The 21274-nt window shown below is 38.3% G+C and overlaps 1 protein-coding gene across 1 annotated transcript in view; it reads left to right on the forward strand.

Annotated features, from left to right (window-relative positions):
• Nucleotides 1-19877, forward strand: part of LOC118235584 (rho GTPase-activating protein 31-like) — a 221010-nt gene extending 201133 nt beyond the window's left edge. The window contains exons 12-13 of the mRNA XM_035433061.1: nucleotides 16524-16635; nucleotides 17564-19877. Coding sequence (XP_035288952.1) covers nucleotides 16524-16635; nucleotides 17564-19053 — 1602 coding nt within the window. The 3' untranslated portion in view covers nucleotides 19054-19877. The remainder of the gene's footprint in view (nucleotides 1-16523; nucleotides 16636-17563) is intronic.
• The last annotated feature ends 1397 nt before the right edge of the window (nucleotides 19878-21274 follow it).

Below are 21274 nucleotides of genomic sequence, written 5' to 3' on the forward strand. Positions count from 1 at the left end.
GAAACTAGGGAAATAGTGCTTGCTGCCTTGAGGAGCCCCAGTATTAGTAGTAATAGGAGAAGACATTGCCCCATTTACTCTGACACACTGTAATCGGTCAGTCAGAAAGGACTCTACCCATCTGATGATGTTACTATTTACTCCTAACTGCAGTAGTCTCTCCATCATAATATGGGGTCTGATAGTATTAAATTCCGACAAAAAATCTACAAAAAGAACAGGAGCATATCGTTTGGGCCGATCAAGATGACAATAAATATTATGCAGCATATACAAAAGAGCATCCTCTGTACTCCTCCCATTCCTGTATGCAAATTGTAAGGGGTCAAGTTCATGTTGCACTTCCCTAAGGATATGGTTTAAAACAATCCTCTCGAGGCTCTTCATTACAATTGATGTTAAAGCAACTGGTAGATAATAATTTAAAACAGCCGGTTTTGACATTTTTAGTACCGGCACTGAGTGAAGTTTTCCATGCCCTAGGGATATGGTGTGTATCAAGTAACATTTGAAAAAGCTGTCCAAAAACAGGGCTAAGTTGTTCCCTACACTCCTTCAGGACCCTACCTCTGATCCTGTCAGGACCAACTGCCTTTCTTGGATTGATCTTTTTAAAGGTTCTACAAACCTCCTCAGCTGTTATGACCAAGGGCTGGCCACAGTCAAGTTGTTGCCTAATTAAGTTACGTTCAGTGGAGAAATCCGATGTATTAAACCTAGCATAGAATGTATTTAAGTCATTAGCAAAGGTCAGATCATCCCCATTGTTACTAACATCTTTTCTTCTCCTCCTTCCCTATCATTGTGTACACCCCCTGCCATTCCTGCCTTAACCCTCTGGGGTCGAGAGCTCCGCCGGCGGAGCTCGACAAGATGAAATTAACTTTCGTTTCTATTTGGATGATTAACTTCACGTGCTGTTATCATACACACGCAACAAAAACATTGACAGAAGCCTTAGAATTGCGACTTTCCAATGCGCCCATTGGCAAATAATATGAATTGTTTTAAATGTTCTAAATTTGATTAATTAGATCATGTATGCTTCGTTAAACTTTACTCATTACTATGTGAATTTCTCTCAGCAGGAAGTCCGCCCAAATCACATTCACATGTTAACAACATTATAATTACTCTCCATAGAAGGAGACTAAACGAGGGGCGATGCGAGATCCATGTGAGAAATGCCAAGTCTGCGAAAGCGGGATAGAATGTCAACGTGTCACCTAATTCACTTCTTTTGAGGTGAACATTTCGTTTAATTTTGGAAAATGGTCCGTCCGGAAGCCGACACTGATGAAGAGCGGTGTCATTTCGAACAGCGAACTGATCCAGCTGAGGATCAACTTCATGCGTAAGTATATTTCTTATGATCATATTGGTAAATATGTGTACTGCATTGCAACGTATCTGTGTGTTTGTAGGAATATCCAGCAATATGTGCATTTGTAAATTCCCACACTACGAACGATTCAAACTATTGCATCTCAAAATTATAGGCTAGGCTCTCTGCGTCTGGTTGTGTTAGACGTATCAGGTAGACTGTATGTTTTTCGATCATATTGGTAATAAATAGCCCGTGGCGTGGCTAAGATTCTAAAGCTGATGTCCTCGCACAATCGATATTAGCATACTGTAAGTAAATTCAGGAAATAGCAATATAATAACCACTTAGCTAAATAGACCTAGCCTACTTCAGATTGAGGCATTGTTATTGATGAGTTGCGTGTAGTTGAGCTAGAATATCAATGTTCATTTAGTTTAGCTAATGTTGTTTCGTTGATAGCTTGCATTATTTGTAAATGTGTCCTGTATTACATTCTCTGTGTGTTTGTAGGAATATTCACTAATATGCGCGCTTGTAAATTCCCACACTACGAACGATTCTAACCATTGCTTCTCAAAATTATAGGCTACCTCTCTGCGTCTGGTTGTGTTTGTTTGGTTCTTTGTTTGTATATGATGTAACCATGTCACATTTCCTAAGTTTTGTTTTCATTAGTTAGTGGTTTGCCCCTTTTTTGTAAAGCACATTTAATTTTCACCTGTTGAAGGAAATGTGCTATATAAATAAAGTTTGATTTGATGTCACATTTCCTAACAATTTTGTTTTTATCATATTTACAGAGATGCTGATCAGGAAACACGGCCTAGTTCACCACTAGCTAAGAGGCCACGCAAGCGTTGCAAGAGTACACCAGTCTCATCTCATCTTCCATGCGTATAGTTTGCTTCAATAATGGTTCTGAAAATCAAAAGATGTCTTTGTTTCTGTCTTCTAAATGGCTCACTGAGTCTTTGTCTTAGTGGTGGGGAGGCATGCGGCCAGGTGTGAATAGCCTACTTAGCTGGCAGGTCGTCCTACCCAATGCATATTCATTACAGAAAGGCCATTTGCCCTCCCATTCTCCCCTGATGTTGAAAAATAGTAGTCACAACACTAACTTTTAGCAATGTATTTTATATTTCTCAATGGATTTGCTAAAATATTTTGTCATCTTTTGATACCCAAGACCTTGATGAACACACTTCAGTGACCAAAAGTCTTATTCACAATTGTTCAGTGTGCTTTATTACAACATTCCTGTGCATGTTCAAAACTACTGTTTACAGTTTGTGTGTTTTTAGAGCAGTTTACAATCCACACATGATTATGACCTACTTACTGCTGCCATATTATTGTAGCTGAGTCTGTGCTGAAAACAAAGATATGAAACACTTTGAAATCACTGTATATAAAGTTGATAAAATTTACACAAATGTCAGAGCATCGCACAATCACCAGTGTGCCTCATTTTACCCTTAGACCCCAGAGGATTAAATTATTACCCCTCATCTTCCCCTCAATCTTCAATTTGTATTTCTGCTTGCAATCATTGGTTATTTGCTTATTTCCTTTTGTATGGCTTTCATTTGGGACACATCCCCCTGTTCAAAAGCCCACCTTTTCTTTTTCAGTGCTACTTTGAGTTCCCTATTTACCCATGGTTTATCACAGGGGTCCTCAATCTTATCCAGAAAGGGCCGGTGTGGGCACAGGCTTTCATTCCAACCAAGCAGTTACACACCTGATTCCACTAATCAAGGTCCTTAGCAAAGACTCCAGTGTTTGATTAGTAGCATCAGGTGTGTAACTGCTTGGTTGGAATGAAAGCCTGTGCCCACACCGGCCCTTTCTGGATAAGATTGAGGACCCCTGGTTTATCATTTGGAAAAACCTTAATGATTTTTTCTGGGATTACACAGTCCACTCAAAATTGTATATAGTCCGTCACCACAGAGTTGAGTTCTTCCAGGTCCCTGCCAATGCAAATAAAGGTATTCCATGTTGTACAGTCAAAACAACCTTTAAGTCACTCCATTGACTCCTCACTCCACTTCTTAATAGTTCTTGACTCAGGCTTGCTGGATTTTAGCCTCTGTTTGTAGTGAGGAGCCAGGTGGACCATATTGTGATCCGAGTCCCCAAGGGGCTGTGGTGGACAAAGTACACAAATCCTGTACTTGAGTGAAAGTACAGATACCCTTGCTAAATATTACTAAAAGTAGAAGTCTTCAATTTACATTTGTACTTGAGTCAAAGTACAAAAGTACCTACTTTTAAAAATACTTAAATCAAAAGTAAAAAGTACTATTATTTAGTATGGTTGTGTTTGTCAGGGGTTGCTGACATGACAAACAATTTTAAAATACAGTAAGAAAACTAAATTGTTCACCTCCTAACATACTGTATGTAAGAGTGAAAACTATGGTATAAATACAAATTCACAGTTTAATTTGGAACAAAGTCACCATCAAATCAAATATCAAAATACATTGAGGTTTCCTGGCGACTTAGCCACCAGAAAGGATATAGCACAGACAACAGGTCATAGCTTAAAGCGGAAGTGAATGCGATAAAAACGCTATTCCAAATGCAAAATTACAAATGAAAACAATGTCAGCTAGGTATATCAACAAACATATGGCTTAGGCATACCCAGAAGTCCTCAATAATAATCGTATTTCCCAAGAAATTACGAAAAATCATTGACAACGTTTCGCCAGGTGCAGCGTCTTTGACTGATAACACAGAGTGAATGAAAAACTTTTGGTTGACCTATAAAACTATATTCCAAAACCGAATTTTAGATGTGTTATACATGGTAAGAAAGCTTATACGCTCACCTACTGAATAAATGAATTCTCAATGAAGCCAGACTGCACTAAAAAGGGCAACAATGCTGTCAACAACACGTGTGCAGCAGCTTCTGGTCCGGTCTTACTCCAGAAAACGACGTCAGCTTGTAATACCACACATGTTGCTTTCGGTGTTGTCCTTTGTAGTACAATCTGGTTTGATCTACAGTTAATCGATCCAATAGGTGACAGAAAAAGCTTTCTAACGATTTATAATATGTCTAATTTTACTTTTGTAATACCGTTTTATATCCCAGCGTATTCAAAGGTTTTGTCTTATTATAGCTGCATTACGCATTTAGTCTGTGGTAGCAGTGAAATCAACTCTTTACCCCAACTCGTAGGTAAAAGACACTGCACCTGGTGAAATTTTATCAATGACTTTCGTCGTTTCTTGGAAAATACTATTATTCTTGAGAAATTCTGAGCGTGGCTGAGGCATATGTTTGCTGATAGACCGAGCTGATATGCTGTTTTAAGATGTACTTGGATGGTTAAGCTGTCTCTCTGTGTTCCAAATCGCCTGTCTCTACTTGCCTTCCCGCCTAGCTAACGTCTTTGGTTCAAAGTGTCATGAGCCGATCGAAATGTGCGCTGCGCCCTGATTGGTAGGCTTCAGTATGAAAGTGATGTTGTATTATTATTCTATAGGATCTTTTAGACAATCCATTTTCTCCACATCAAAGTAACGAGTAACAGACAGATTTGGCACAAAAGAAGTGGAGTAAAAAGTAGGATATTTCGTTTGAAATGTAGTGGAGTGAATGTAACAATTCTCCCAAAATGGAAATACTTGAGTAAAGTACAGATACTTTAAAAAGGTACTTGTACATGTACTTTGTTACTGTCCACCACTGCCAAGGGGTGGTTTTGGATAGCCCCTGTAAGCATCCTTTATATTAACAAAGCACAAGTCAAATGACCTCTCCCCTCTTGTGGGGCAATTAGCATATTGATAAAAGTTAGGCAGTACATTTTTTATGGAACAGCCATTGAAGTCCCCGAGTATAAGCTTAGGGGCATCGGGTGCAATGTTTTCTAACTTAGCCACTGTGTCATATATTACACCTGCCACGGTCTTGGTGTTAGCACGGGAGTGAATATATACAACATTGACAAACACTTGCCCAAACCCCCTGGGCAGGTAGAAAGGCCTAAATGACAGGGATAAAAGCTCAGTGTCCTCCGAACAGTTTCACCATATTTCATTGTTGAGTAGCTAGACTCTTCTTCTTTTAATTTAACAAACTGTTTCCTGTCACATAATCACACACAATCCATTATAAGTCATTACCACTTGCAAAATCTGGGCCTGCCATTAAAAGTACTGATATCAAAATTACGCCAAGTTACAATTAACAATATTGCATCTTACCTAACACAAATTAAACATGCTGTCTTCCAAAGCAACGCTTCCTAAATTATTTCAAGTAACCTGGTCCTGGGTTTTTTTGTCTTACTATGTGAAGACAATATGGTCATTCAAAGCATATGCATCATATGGAAGTGTGAAATGGCAATCATTTATAGTGGGAATAATCTTGCAGAATATGTTCAACTGTTTTACACCAATATATATTTTTTGTAATGAATATACAATATGTTTAAACTGCCTGCATGTAGTGCTTTGGGTGTATGGGAATATTTCATGGATGCCATTTTTGGCTAAGGTATGCGCTAAGTTGCTTAGCAACGGTGTTCTACTATAATTTAGATACAAATGTAAGGGTTGAAATAGGTCTATAGTTTTCCATTTTGTCAGATTTGAGATTTGGTTTCTTCAGTATTGGCTTAATAACAGCCACTTTTAGTGCAGGGCTGCTGCACACTTTTTGAAATAAAATTTTATGCTTTTAAGACCTTTTTAAGACCTCGACAGAGAACATTTAATACCCTTTCCACAGCAAAACAAATGCACATTAGGACTGAGCTTCATGTTTGAAATCAATTTGACAATATTAGTAGGGATATTTTTCTGGATAATTTTGTATCTCCATATAACAATCATATGTAAAATCACATAAAGTAATCAAATTAATGGCAAAAACTGTGTCCCACTGTTACGCTTTACATTAGATAAAACTCTGTGTTAAAAAAAACATTTTAATTTAAAATCTTAATTTTAATTACAGTTTGCTTGGAATTGTTAATTTTGACAACACTCTGTAAAACAATAAGGCTGTTCTGGCCGTTCTCGCACCCAGAGTCGGCTATAGTTAATTCTCCACATTAAGACACATACATGTTATCGTATATCTACCTTTCATCCACTTTAACAGTCCATTAAATCTGTAAACTCCAGCTAACTGGTCACCAAATTAAAAGTCCGCTCCTCTCCTTCATGTCGCATGTTGGCCGTTGCGGCTCTGCACTACAAACATTATTATCCAGATTCTAGCAACTATCAGAAATAACAGAGGGCTTTGTGTCTCCTCTGAACCCCCCTGGCCAACTGTCTTTAGCTGAGCATCATCTGTACTGTTTTGTGTACTTCTTTAATCCTGCTACCTTCGTGAGAGCCTGTGGAGAACCAATCAAAAATTTACCAAAAAAAGAAAAGAGCTGGACTGAGTCGCGACCGAAGACCAAACCATATTTAAATTAGTGAATCCTGCGGGGAGATGTATCTCACGCAACTAGGCATCACCTCAAAATTTAAGACCTACCATAATTAAAAATAAGACTTTTTAAGACATTTTATGACCTTAAATTCTGAAAATATTATTTAAGACTTTTTAAGGATCCATGGAAGCCCTGTAGTGACTCAGGTATGTGTCCTCTTACTAAGGATGTGTTAATGATTTTTAGCATGTGCTGGCCTAGTACAGGAAAGAGTTCTTTAACCAAATTAGAAGATATCGGATGGAACGGTTGGTTTTGCGGACATAACTAGTTTAGATAGCTCATCCATGTTAAGTAAGGTAAAACAGTTCACTGTTTGTACATCTTCCTGTTGTAGCCAAGCACTGGGATGTTTATTTATACTGGCAGGATTAATGTATGAAGGAGGAGACTATTTGGAAATATGGTCTCTAAAAGCCTCAATCGTCTGATTTAATTTTTTTTTTTTTTTAAATCATTGCTGCTATGATCAGAAGGATAAGTCGCAAATTGTGATGATTGTTTTTTAATTGCTAATTTGTCCACAGTGTAATACACAATTTTGCGTTATATTTCTTGAGAGAAAAAGGCAGATCTAGCAGATGCAAGAGCTTGCTTGTTCTGAAGGAGGCTATCTTTCCATGCAAGATGAAATACTTGATGACCTATACGTTATGTAGCCATAACGGGCTTTTATAACACTGAGGTAAACAAAGTCAAATCAAGTTTCAAACATAGGCTAAATGTTTTTATAAATCAAAACATAGTTACTCATCCTTACTGTGAACTGCATAGTATGAACTGCATGAACACTATCACCACCTCTACATGAGGTACACTGAAGTCAATTATAAACTGAAAAAAATTATTTTATAATTTAAAAAATTCCTCATCTTCATTATGAACTTGCAATGCTTGCAATGAACCCCAAATTAAATAAAAAATAGAACTCTACAGAATTTAAGGCTAAAATGTTTTGTTGATTTTGTTTGTTAATAATTTTTCTTCCCTCTTTGTTGAAGCCCCACTTTACCTGTATGTTTAATTTGCATAAGCTTGGGTAAATTAAAGAAAACATCTAACAGCTTCCTTGGGTGGAATACTTATTCAGCTATTATGCTTTTACTCAAACTTCCATGAGTTGTATTTTGTAAAGACAAGCTACTGCACAACAGCTGAGAGCAGCCTACAGCAGTATAACATCCCTTGCTATACTGAAAAGTTGCTTGGAGGAAAACCTCTTAGGGGCAGGTCAGATGTTTTACAGCCACATGAGCCAGTGCTGGTTGTGTCATTAGCCAACAACCTGTGTCTGTAATGTTTTAACTCTAGAAAGGCCGTGTTTTTTTACTACGTACTACCGCTACGCTGATGGCCAGCAGCGTCAGATGTATCCAGCATTACAGCATTGATTTCTGCACCAGTAGTGGCCTAATTTCATAAAGATTACGAAACCATATATTGCAAAACTAATTTCTAAATAAAGGACACAACTGAATCTATTTCAACATTTGTATTTCTACATTATAGCAGTTTTCTGAAATAGACTAAGGGAAAATGTATTGAGGCACATTATGAGAACACTGAGAAAAGTGCTAAAATGTGTATGACAAGACAAAATGGAAAAGTGGTTAAAGAAATACAAAGTGCAGATTTTTTAAGTAAATTCTTCGGTCATCCAGCACATTTCTTCTGCCCTTCTCCTTGAAGTGTGCTAGCTTTTACATAGCTTATGCACCATCGCTCCTCTTATCAATTCCACAGAGAACACACAGCTTTGGTGGTTTACTGGGATCACATTCACACAAGTTGGTTATATTTCATGCGGTTGTTGTGTAGCTCTAATATTCAGTTTGTTCAAAGTATCAGTTTCAATGAAAACCCGAAAATATGTTTGTAGCGTTATCTCTGCAGAGTTCTATGCCTATCATTTCTATAACTACAGCATCCACAATTATTCATCCCCACCCTAATGGCTTCATCAACTTCATCACAATTGCAGTAAATACATTTTGTGTGATTGTTACGACCCAGATGGGGTCTAGGGAACGAGACGTAACACAACACTGATGGAATAGTGCAAAAGTGAATTTATTGGAGCGTGCATTACACTATATAGTTGGAGCTCCAAAGGACACACAAAAGACAGGATGGACGAGAGCAGTGCCAAAACAAAGAAATAAGTAAAACAAAAATGTACTAAACTGACAGCTCAGTATTAAAACTAAAATACCTGGTCCTGATACCAAAATAAGAAGAGACCAAATAATAAACCTAACCTATCTGTCTATGCTAATCTAACCTACTCAAACTAAACCTACACAAAGTGGCACCTGCTCCTTACCTAATGTTTCTATACACAGTGAGAACCTACATGAATGTAATCAATCACCCACCCAATCTTACCCTTCTCCTACCCTCATCCCACGGTGCCCAATATACACACAGCAATCAACAACACTAAGGCAGGCCACACAAGGAGGTAACTAGTATAAACAGGATTCTTAACAAGCTATACAAAGTTCAGTATCTAACAACAGCGGTCTAACAGCATGGGCAGGCTAAAGGAGCAAAAACCATCAAACACAGGCAACCACAAGGCTATTACAGTGGCAGCAGCTTCCTGGTTGGTCCACAGCACGGGGAAGAAAGGAGCCAATCAGATACCGCAGAGGCCTTGATGGGCACAATCCATTGAATCCCTTCAGTCAATTATCTTACGGGACTGGCACATCTGTCCAGCCAATCATCTCATGGGACTGGCACATCAAAGCTCTGTAGGAATAGATACACAGAAAAAGTACCCAGAACATCGCAGGACGTAACAGTGATCATTTGGGCAAAATTAGTTTCAATAGTGCTTTATAAGTAAATTTGTATCTGAAGATTCAATTACTGAATTACTGAACATTACTGAGTAGACAGTGACACATTTGCTCCTGGGTAAAATAACCTGTTGTTGTTTATTGTCTGATGGGGGGTTTTGAACAAAGCCATGAACATCAAGTCCAGTTCACACAGTAATCATAGGCTAGGTCAGAAAGTTATGGTAAGTCAAACTAGAAAGAGACATGATGATGAGCTACAACATCAAGATAACGATACAAGTGCAATATAAGTGCTAGATGGAGATACAAGTGTAAAACGGAAGTGCTAGAGTAACAAGATAGAAGAATACAAGTGATGAGAGTGATCCTAGATTGCGAGTGCCCTTGCCCGATAGTTATAGTTAGTCCAGGTACAGTCTGAAGATATCTGTCTGCAGACCACTGCAGAAAATGGGAAGGGACCAAACAGAACAGGGAGTTTGTTCCACCACTGTAGAGCTAGAGTGGAGAAGCTCCGTGTTTGGGACAAGAAAGAACCATTCACCCGAATGGCAGGGAATGCAAGTCACCCTGCTTGAGTAGAGCGGAGTGGTCAAGCTGGCAGTTGGGGTTGAATTATGTCTTTTAGGTAGGCGGGTGCTGTCCTGTCAGCTGCCGTGTAGGCCAGGGTCAGGACATGATCCTGGCAGTGACTGGTAGCCAGTGGAGTGAACTTAGCAGGGGAGTGACGTGAGAACGTATGTTGGAGACAAGTTGAGCCGCAGTGTTCTGGATAAGTTGTAGTGGCTTCATGGCACAGCAGGCATGGAAGGAGGGAGTTGCGGTAATCTAGACTGGAGATGAGTTGGCTGTGGTTAAACCGCTTTCACATGACAATCATCAAACGTTCAATGGGGGTGTTAAGGAGGTGACTACACATGCGAAGAATGGAGTGCCGCCAGCTGTTGAAACTTGTCATCATCCATCCTGGAAAACAATTTTATTTTGGCTGTGTGCTAAACCCGTGCACCCTCTGAGGCCACGCACTGACAGTCTAGTATTTGAAAAAAAAATATATATATTGGCCTCAAGTTCAGCTGACCGTCCGCTGACAAATGCTCAACAGCGGAACAAGAACAAATCATATACACAATACTACAACAACGCCACCAGTAATTTTACTCTGGACAAAATACCAACAAAAGCCAGAATCGGCAATTTAGTCATAAACTTTGCTGAGCGCTCTGTCCCACACAATACCTAACCCTCGAAACCTGCTCCATCTAACAGTGGTGCTAATACATGCGAGGGAAATTGCAGAATTTCAAATTACCCAACAAACAAATTTAGGCAAAATCCTCAACAGTTGAAGGATTGAGAGACCATATATATGTCCCTTCCAGAGCAACAACAAACCTGTCCCCCGTCCCAGTTAACACTGTCTAACTTCACTGACTGGAACAACACTCAATTAATCACCAGCCTCGAACATCAGAAGGTACTACTCACCCGGTATAGATTAGCAGGACAAAACAGCCGCAGAACCCAGCGGACTGAAATTCCCAGAGCGTTACACTTCCTCCTCCTCCGGAGACGATTAACAAAATAAAAAACAACAAAGAAAACAAAACCTTGCATGTCTCCCTGTCTCCCAAACGTTACAGTAGAGTGAAGGCCATGCAACAGGCTATAAACACACTCCAGCTTGCAATGCAACTACGGAACTCAATCCGCCAAATTATCAGTCGCAGACACACAAAGGATAAACCGTGAAATCTATCCCTCCGCTGCTACCATTTTGTTATGACTCAAGCTATAGTCGTGACAGAAAGGGAGACAACACAACAAGGTATACTTTTAACCCTCTGGGGTCTAAGGGTAAAATGAGGCACACTGGTGATTGTGCGATGCTCTGACATTTGTGTAAATTTCATCAACTTTATATACAGTGATTCCAAAGTGTTTCATATCTTTGTTTTCAGCACAAACTCAGCGACAATAATATGGCAGCAGTAAGTTGGTCATAATCATGTGTGGATTGTAAACTGCTCTAAAAACACACAAACTGTAAACAGTAGTTTTGAACATGCACAGGAATGTTGTAATAAAACACACTAAACAATTGTGACTAAGACTTTTGGTCACTGAAATGTGTTCTTCAAGGTCTTGGGTATCAAAAGATGACAAAATATTTTAGCAAATCCAATGAGAAATATAAAATAAATTGCTAAAAGTTAGTGTTGTGACTACTATTTTTCAACACCAGGTGAGAATGGGAGGGCAAATGGCCTTTCCGTAATGAATATGCATTGGGTAGGAATACCTGCCAGCTAAGTAGGCTATTCACACCTGGCCGCATGCCTCCCCACCACTAACACAAAGACTCAGTGAGCCATTTAGAAGACAGAAACAAAGACATCTTTTGATTTTAGAACATTTATTGAAGTAAACTGCATGGAAGATGAGATGAGACTGGTGTACTCTTGCAACGCCTGCCTGGCCTCTTAGCTAGTGGTGAACTAGGCCGTGTTTCCTGATCAACATCTCTGCAAATATAATAAAAACAAAATTGTTAGGAAATGTGAAATCAAATCAAACTTTATTTATATAGCACATTTCCTTCAACAGGTGAAAATTAAATGTGCTTTACAAAAAAGGGACAAACCACTAACTAATGAAAACAAAATTTATGAAATGTGACATCATATACAAACAAAGAACCAAACAAACACAACCAGACGCAGAGAGGTAGCCTATAATTTTGAGAAGCAATGGTTAGAATCGTTCGTAGTGTGGGAATTTACAAGCGCGCATATTAGTGAACATTCCTACAAACACACAGAGAATGTAATACAGCGCACATTTACAAATAATGCAAGCTATCAATGAAACAACATTAGCTAAACTAAATAAACACTGATATTCCAACTAAACTACATGCAACTCATCAATAACAATGCCTCAGTCTGAAGTAGGCTAGGTCTGTTTAGCTAAATGGTTATTTTATTGCTATTTCCCAAACTTACTTAGAGTATGCTAATATCGACTGTGCAAGGACAGTTTTAGAATCCTAGCCACGCCACTACACGCCAGGCATGAGCTATTTATTACGAATATGATCGAAAAACATACAGTCTACCTGATACTTCTAACACAACCAGACGCAGAGAACCTAGCCTATAATTTTGAGATGCAATAGTTCGAATCGTTTGTAGTGTGGGAATTTACAAACGCGCATATTGCTGGATATTCCTACAAACACACAGATACGTTGCAATACAGTACACATATTTACCAATATGATCATAAGAAATATACTTACGCATGAAGTTGATCCTCAGCTGGATCAGTTCGCTGTTCGAAATGACACCGCTCTTCATCAGTGTCGGCTTCCGGACAGACCATTTTCCAAAATTAAGCGAAATGTTCACCTCAAAAGATGTGAATTAGGCGACACTTTGACATTCTATCCCGCTTTCGCAGACTTGGCATTTCTCACATGGATCTCGCATCGCCCCTCCTTTAGTCTCCTTCTATGGAGAGTAATTATAATGTTGTTAACATGTGAATGCAATTTGGGCGGACTTCCTGCTGAGCGAAATTCACATAGTAATGAGTAAAGTTTAACGAAGCATACATGGTCTAATTGATCAAATTTAAAACTTTTAAAATGATTCATATTATTTGCCAATGGGCGCATTGGAAAGTCGCGATTCTAAGGTTTCTGTCAATGTTTTTGTTGCGTCTGTATGATAACAGCATGTGAAGTTAATCATCCAAATAGAAACGAAAGTTAATTTCATCTTGTCGAGCTCCGCCGGCGAAGCTCTCGACCCCAGAGGGTTAAACAAAGGAATGATGTATTAAGAAGACAATGATGCATGTATGAGTGAAATGTAGGGTATTTATATTAAATGTGTATGGATGCACGTGTGCAACAATGGGATGTGAATTTGCAACGCAAAACCTCTGAAGAATGGAAGGTGAAGGAAAAAACCCGCAGGCCGTCCAACCGCCCAACCTGGTGCAGGATTACCTAGAACTGAGTGAGAAAGAGAGAAAGCACTGGGGCTTCCTTATTATAGTGTTTCCCCCCAGGTGCTCTCAATTAGAAAAAGGGGCACCCCATACACTGGCCAACTCCTGTAACTACAACAAAAATAAAAACAATATTAGACACAAAGTCGTCACAGTAAGGAACTCTTCATTTTGATGCAGTGTGTTATTAAACCTCCACCTAGAGAATTTACTACGTAAATGTAAGGGTAATTTAAAATGCTCCAAGATTGCAAAGATAGTGTTATAGAAAATACACATTCCTCACGTTAGGCAACACTGGAGATGATAAGATGTAAGCAATTCTGGAAAACATTTGATAGTGTGATAAGTAATAAGTATAGTCTCTTGCGGTCGGGTTTTGCATATACCAGATATCAATTATATTCAAATGTTTGTGAATATTCTAAATGCTTTGGATAATAAAGCTTGCTCGTTCAAAATAGACTGGTTTGAACAGTCCAAATTACTGTCCTAGTATGTACTTCTGTCTGATCCAATGATGAATAAATATTCACAGTGTGCTAATGTTTTTCTGACTTCTGTCCATCAAAGATGGCCGGAGCATATACCCTGAAAAATACAATGGGCCTCATTCACCAACCGTTCTTAAGAAGAATGGGCCTCATTCACCAATCGTTCTTAAGAAGAATTTTCTTCTTAAAACCCACTTATGCAGTTTTTACGAAGCTTCTGACATTCACCAATGTTTTCTTATTTGGGATTTGTTCTTAGGTAAGAACAGAATCTGCACACACTCAAGAGCACACTTACGCACAAGTGCTGACATGTTTGTGCAAAATAACTGGTTATTGCATTTTCTTCAATTCTACAGTTGTATAATGTTATAGGATTTAAATTACAATAATATTTTTATCATTTAAAATATTTTTAAATAATTATTTTCATTATTTTACAAAGCATTAAGGTGCCAGGTTCCACCTCAGAGGGTGGTTGCCTCAGCGGGAGTTCATCTGTAAATAAATGATAAAAAACAAACCATTGTAGTGACCTTTTATTTTTGGGGGTTTCAATTATGCAATGATTAGTCTATACTGAAAAAGCAAATGTTTAAATTTTGAATACAAACTAAGCACTTAGGTAACACTTTTTAAACACATGGACATGTTGAAGAAGAGAACAGTTATTCAGAGGCGTCACCAAAATGACTGGCAATACATTTTTTGTGCAGTGTTTTGTGCAGCGACGGGTTTACTCCGATGCAGTTTACTGCCGGTTGATTTAATTAGCGGTATTAATGTGACGAGAAGCGCTTTGTCGTTTGAATGCATAACACGCAAATCCTTGCACCCACTCCCACCAGAATTTTTTTTTTTTTGCCTCAGATTTGACACTAACCTTTTTTTTTTTTTTTTACTTCATCAGTTGTACGCCCTTCTTCGGATATAGCATTCACTGAACAAGTAATAGCATCCCATGCATCTTTTTTGTGTTATTTTATATCCACTACTGACGCTACTAAATATGACAGGTCGTTTGCTGTTCACTTTCTGCAGCAATACCGCCGCTTCAGAACTACTGAAGTTTTTCTTAAGTTTGGAGTCCGGTGCTCCACCGTCTTTAGATTTTCGTTTGGGCACTAATGACTTCGCTCTCAACTTTTCTTTTCGATTTCTGTGTGCACACAGCCCTGCAGTCTCATGCCCTTTTATGGGGACTGGTGGGGCTTTTACCTATGCTAATTAGGAACAACTGGCACGTGCTTTCCATTTACGAGGACAATGGGATTCACCATTTTAAGAACACATGTGCGAACAATTCTGCGGTTTAAGAACACGTTGTGAATCTGACTTAGACTTTTCTTAGGACCTTTCTCAAGAACAAATTTAAGAAAAAACTTAGGAAGATTTTGGTGAGTGAGGCCCAATGTTCTTACCCTCGATCCACATACAGGAAAATGCAATTCTGCTTTTAATATTGGAACCAGTCTTCTCAAAATTAAACTTACGATTCTTTCTAATTAAAATGGCAACGCCATTTTTTCCTGGAATTATCTCCTGATACTACATTTGCTATATGTCTATTTTGTAATCTTGGAACATATTTAGGAAGGTAAATTAGTTTCTTGTAATAACACCATATTAACTTTCTTTCAATGTAAAACATACATCCTTCTGAGCGAAGCGCAATTTGTTGATGTTGAGATAATACAGTAATTGGGCTAGCCATTGTTTTAGCAACTTTCACACCTCAAGATGAACACTAAAATCTGTGTACATGGTAAACTGAGAACAAATATTTTATGTTAAAAAATGATTGTATGTATATTTTTCACTTAAAAAATGAATAAAAATAAGAAATTCCATGTACTTAGATGTGCACTTTTGTGCCCCCTCACACTCCCTCCATCCCCACCAACTTTCTGTCCCTTGGGGAAAAAATCACGTGTTAAAAAAACACATTTGAACACCCAACATGTGAAGAGTACACATGTGAACTATAAAAATAATCACACTTTTAAGATGAGAACGGGAAACGGCAACCTATGCTATTTGAAGTCAAATGTGAAAATTGTAGTTCACATTTGAAAAGGTCAGTCACATCTGAAAATGTGGCATTTCTGGTGATTTTCCTTTTCACCCCCCAACGGTAACTATCCACCCCCCCACCCCGACGTCCATGATTGTAATCTCTCTTTAAGTTATGATGACTACACACTCTCTGCAGTCATAGCTGTTGCTGTGAAGTTGACTTGACAAAGATGAATTTTTTTTCCACTTTAATCCCTGTCACTAGGTCATGAACAGGCAATGGAAATATCTATGAAAGCAACAAGTTTGTCCGGTCAAATTTAAATTTTAACACTAGTGTTAAAACAGATGTGTATCTCAGTGGAATAAAAACCTCTTTTTTCCACAGGGCAAGAAATGTATCGAGGAAGAAAATGGGCCTTGGCCCATTCTTCACCTTGTTCCGAAAATCATTGAGCCTGACATTACAAAGGATAAAACTGAGTCTACCTACAAAGCTGGTAAATATGTTCACCTTAAGACACCTACTGTACAAGAAAAAGTGATTTACTCATGTACCTTGTATTAAACAGAGAAAATTACATTAACAGCCCTTAAAGGAATAGTCTGACTTTTTGGGGGAATTTGCTTTTTGCCTAACTTACGTATAGTTAGACAATAAGATTGATATCAATTTCATCCCTATGTGTCCAGTACAAAAATATTAGACAATATGGGCAGCATGCTAACTGTGTTAGTTATATCAGTGGCTGCAAATGGAAGCCGTTAACTCTGTGAAGTGATGAAAATACACCTTCCAGAAACTCCAGAGTTATTTACACAGTGCATCTTGCATGTCTATGATGCGTAAAAATAAGAGGAGAAAAAATTGATTTTAGATTTAGCGGAAGCGAAATTCAGAACTATAATTGACAATAATTGACAAATAGCCATGTATGCATCCACTGGGTGCATGGGTGCAGTGATTAGTTGCTGATTAGATGAGAAACAATTCTCTGAAAGTAGACTGTTGCTACATGGAGTAAAATTACAGTACATACAGACACAAAAAGAGCTTTCCTTAGCCATATAATCGGTCTATACATCTTACATACAGGGAAGGAAATGGGCTTCAACCAAGTCTCAATTAAAAGTGATTCAGAAAGTATAGCCGGAGGAGTGTAGCACAGTGGGTAAGGAACTGGGCTTGTAACCGAAAGGTCGTAGGTTCGATTCCCGGGTAAGGACACTGCCATTGTACCCTTGAGCAAGGTACTTAACCGGAATTGCTTCAGTATATATCCAGCTGTATAAATGGATACAATGTAAAATGCTATGTAAAAGTTGTGTAAGTCGCTCTGGATAAGAGCGTCTGCTAAATGCCTGTAATGTAATGTAATGTATAAAATGTGCTTCAGTCATAATAAAGTAACTGTGGTTCTATTTCAGGGGAACTAACAAAAACAACTGGAAACCATGGCAAGCAAAAGTGCACAGGAGCTATCTTCAGTGGTGAAAAGAATGACCTCAGGAATATCGTTGTCACAAAGCCAATGGAAGAAAGACAAAAATCCCTGGATCTACCAGATAAAGTTGACGAGAACACTTGGCAGAGAAATTCAGAGGATTCAGAGCAGGTAGAGCCCTGGGAAGACTGCAGTACCACAAAACAATGGGTGACTAGCCCACTCCATTCCCTTAAAACATTTGATTTTTTATTAAAATCAGAAGAACTGACTTTATGTTTAATGGGAGACATCAACAAAGGAAAAGATATTGTTGACAGCTTCAATACTAGTATGAGAACTGTGCCATCTGTTAGAAAAATTGTTCATAAATGTCCGAACTTAAAAGGGCAAAGTGTGGAAAATCTACAGAACCCGGAAAACAGAGCTGAAGCAAAATCTGTAGGAAGACTGACAAAAACTCTAGAACAAAAAAGTAATCATTCTTTTCTAAAGCCCAAAAAACAAAAATCTCAAGATACATTAGATTTTGAAAAAATTAAAGAAACAACTCCTCTAAAGCACAAGAGACCCTATTCCCTGAACTTGGATCAGGGAATGTCACACATAGAAAAGTTAGGTCAGCATGCATTTCCAGATATTTTTTTGAACAAAAGAGCGTCAATAGCGATAGTTGAGACCAAATACAACCGTTCATCTTTTGAGCTAGAAATGTTTCTGACTGATCGTCAAACTGCCATGCGTCGCAACTCTGCTCCCATCAGTGTGTCCTCTATTAGAACATCTTTCATAGTTAAGACTTGCCAGGCTAAATCAGTTCCAGTGATAGCTCCAAAGATGCAGTACTGCCAAATACCTCAAGCCCTTCAGTTGAAAAAGCCAGAGTCATCGCAGGAGAATGAACAAGAAAACTTGTTTGCAGGCAGCAGAATGGGAGTGCTACACTCTCGCCCAGCTTTAACCTCTAATGAGATGGAATTTGATAAACCATTGTCCAAGATACACAGGCATGTAAAAACATGCAATTCCTTTGAGATGTGTAAGGCCACATTCCCAGCAGATAAACCTGTGTTAAGATGGAAACCTGATTCCAAAGAGGAGGCCTCCAACAACTCTGCTAGATTTGAAAAATCCACAACACTACAGAGACAATCCCTCAGGACTAGGCCAAATAGACCACAAAGTCTCATTCTGTTCAGCGCTCTCTTTCCCTTCACAGATCACCCACCATTAGGAGATAGTGATAAGCTTCCCCTGTCATCAATCAAAAATAACTCTGAGACCACAGCATCTCAATGTTCCTTTAACAAAGAAGCAGATGGCAACGTCAAAAACCCAGATGTTGTGACACTGCACAGTAAACTGACGATGCCTAAGAGTGGGCAGAGGTTAGAGACTTCAATGAGTTGTTTTTATCAGCCACACAGGAGGTCTATGATATCTGATAGCAAAAGTAACAGGCAGATTGATTGATCTGCTGACGATACGAATAGCACTTTTGAGAAATTTCCAAGGGACAATATCATCCATATAATCTTGTTTTGTTCGTCTCACTCTCAGTTAAGGTTTCGTCAAGACGGAACCTTGAAATGAAAGCAGATTTCAGAACAGTATAAAAAGTAACTTAAACGTCAGATTTTTTTAGTAAAAAAAAGTTATATCATGGAAGTGACTGTATGATGCTAATTATATATGTCATAATTTACTTGTTAATATATTCAAATTTCTATGCACATACACACACAAACACAGAAACACACACACACACACACACATATACATATTCTTGTGAGAGGTCTCGATTGTTTGAAATTTAAAATAAAGGCCTGTTATGAAGCCATTTTAGGAGAAATGTAATGTAAATGGTGTTGCTTCCTGATTACTGGTGTTATTTGTTTAAGTTCTTCTATGTGAGCTTGTTTGTTTTACAACAAAATTGATGCCCTTTATTGTATACAAAACAACAAAGACCTTTCAACCTAGAATATTTCATGCTTAAGCAAAACATTTTAACAAGGTTTGCTATCACTGCTGACTATCAACTACAATGTTTAATAGCATGTTATGAATGTAGGTAATTAACCATTGTGCTTGAGAATCAACAATTGCTTATTCTTCACTTGCTCTCTTGATTTTATCATCTCCTACAAGTTAATAAATTACTTTGTAATGAAAACAGTTCAGTGTTTCAAAGTGGAATTTACCTTCAAGTAATCTCCACGTGGAGCCCTTTGTTCTAATGACATGCATCTGTAATCTCATATTGAATTTGAATAAATGTACAAATCTCAATTAAATGCCTCTAAAGTGCATCTATGCTTTGAACAACAAAATGATTCACACCATAATATGCCACCTGTCTTCAACTACTGACACAAGGCTCAGGGTCAGGATCCAGTAGCAGAGACTGACACAGGAGGTAAGTAAAATAAATGAATACATTTTTACAAAAGCCACAGTACTTGATGAATAATAACAGAGCAAACACTGGGTACCATGGGGGTTGCAGTGTGCCTTCACTTTTTAGTATGCAGTTGCATTTTAATATGGATTTACAAAGTACCATACTAACACAGGATGTGCTTCTTATTAAGTTTAGGGAGGAAATGGAGCGTGGAAAATGTAGTTCCGTATTAGCATGGAAATGGATTTCTGCACCAGGTGATTCTCAGAAAGTCCTCTGCTAGTCCTTAAGTTTACTCTATGATTTTTCATTATGTGCATGCTCCTGAGTGTAATTTAGAGAGATTTAACGGTGTATGTGTCAGGGGAGGCGAGGGAATGGACCCAGAGTCAAAAAACACTCAAAATCCACAGGGAAAATCCAAACTGAGAAAGTTGCTTTAAATAAGAACAAAAAACAAAAGGGAACAAAAACAAAGCCTCGCAGGGCAGTCAAAAAAAGGACTAAGATCTTAATGCGCAAAACCAGAGAAAATGCAGAAATTCAAAAAACAATGCAAAAACAGAACACGGGCAGGGAGGAAAACACTCACGGCAAAACACTGAGTAACAAGAACAAGAAGGAGCACAAAACCGAAACACAATCCAATATGCACACAAGAAAAAGGATCCAGCACCCGAGTCAGGGAAGACAAGCACTTAAATAGGCAAGACACTGACGAGACACAGCAGGGCATAATGCACAATCAGGCCACAGAGAGGGAAGGGAAAACGAGACAACCAAAAAACAATAATTGAATAATAGAAAACAATAATACAATTAGACAGGGTAAATGAACAGAACTAAAAACCGAAGTTCCGCCATCTGGCGGCCAAAAAAGAGAAACGCAGACAAACCACAGAACCATGACAGTATGCACCAGTACGAAAAGCGGAGCAAAAATAGCGAAAGTAGACATTGGAAAAGTTTCAACCTTTGACGTGAGATAATTGTTTTAAATTCCTGAAATATCTGCCATTGTAGTGAAGACAATACAGAGCCAATAAAAACAACAAAATGCCTTAAATCCACTTTTTAAAAATATGCCTTCTAAAATTTCTTCTTAATAAACTGTTAGAAAATTAACACTTTCTTTTCTTACATCAGGATTTGAGTCCTAACTCAATAGCTAATGTAAATGTTGTGATTATTTGCCTCTCTATTGGCATTAGAATAGCAGAAACACCTCTATGCACACATTAATTGCGATATTTAATACTGGTGAATTATGGCATAATATAATGATTCAAT

This window comes from Anguilla anguilla, chromosome 9 (genome assembly GCF_013347855.1).
Source record: "Anguilla anguilla isolate fAngAng1 chromosome 9, fAngAng1.pri, whole genome shotgun sequence".
NCBI classification, from domain to species: Eukaryota; Metazoa; Chordata; class Actinopteri; order Anguilliformes; family Anguillidae; genus Anguilla; species Anguilla anguilla.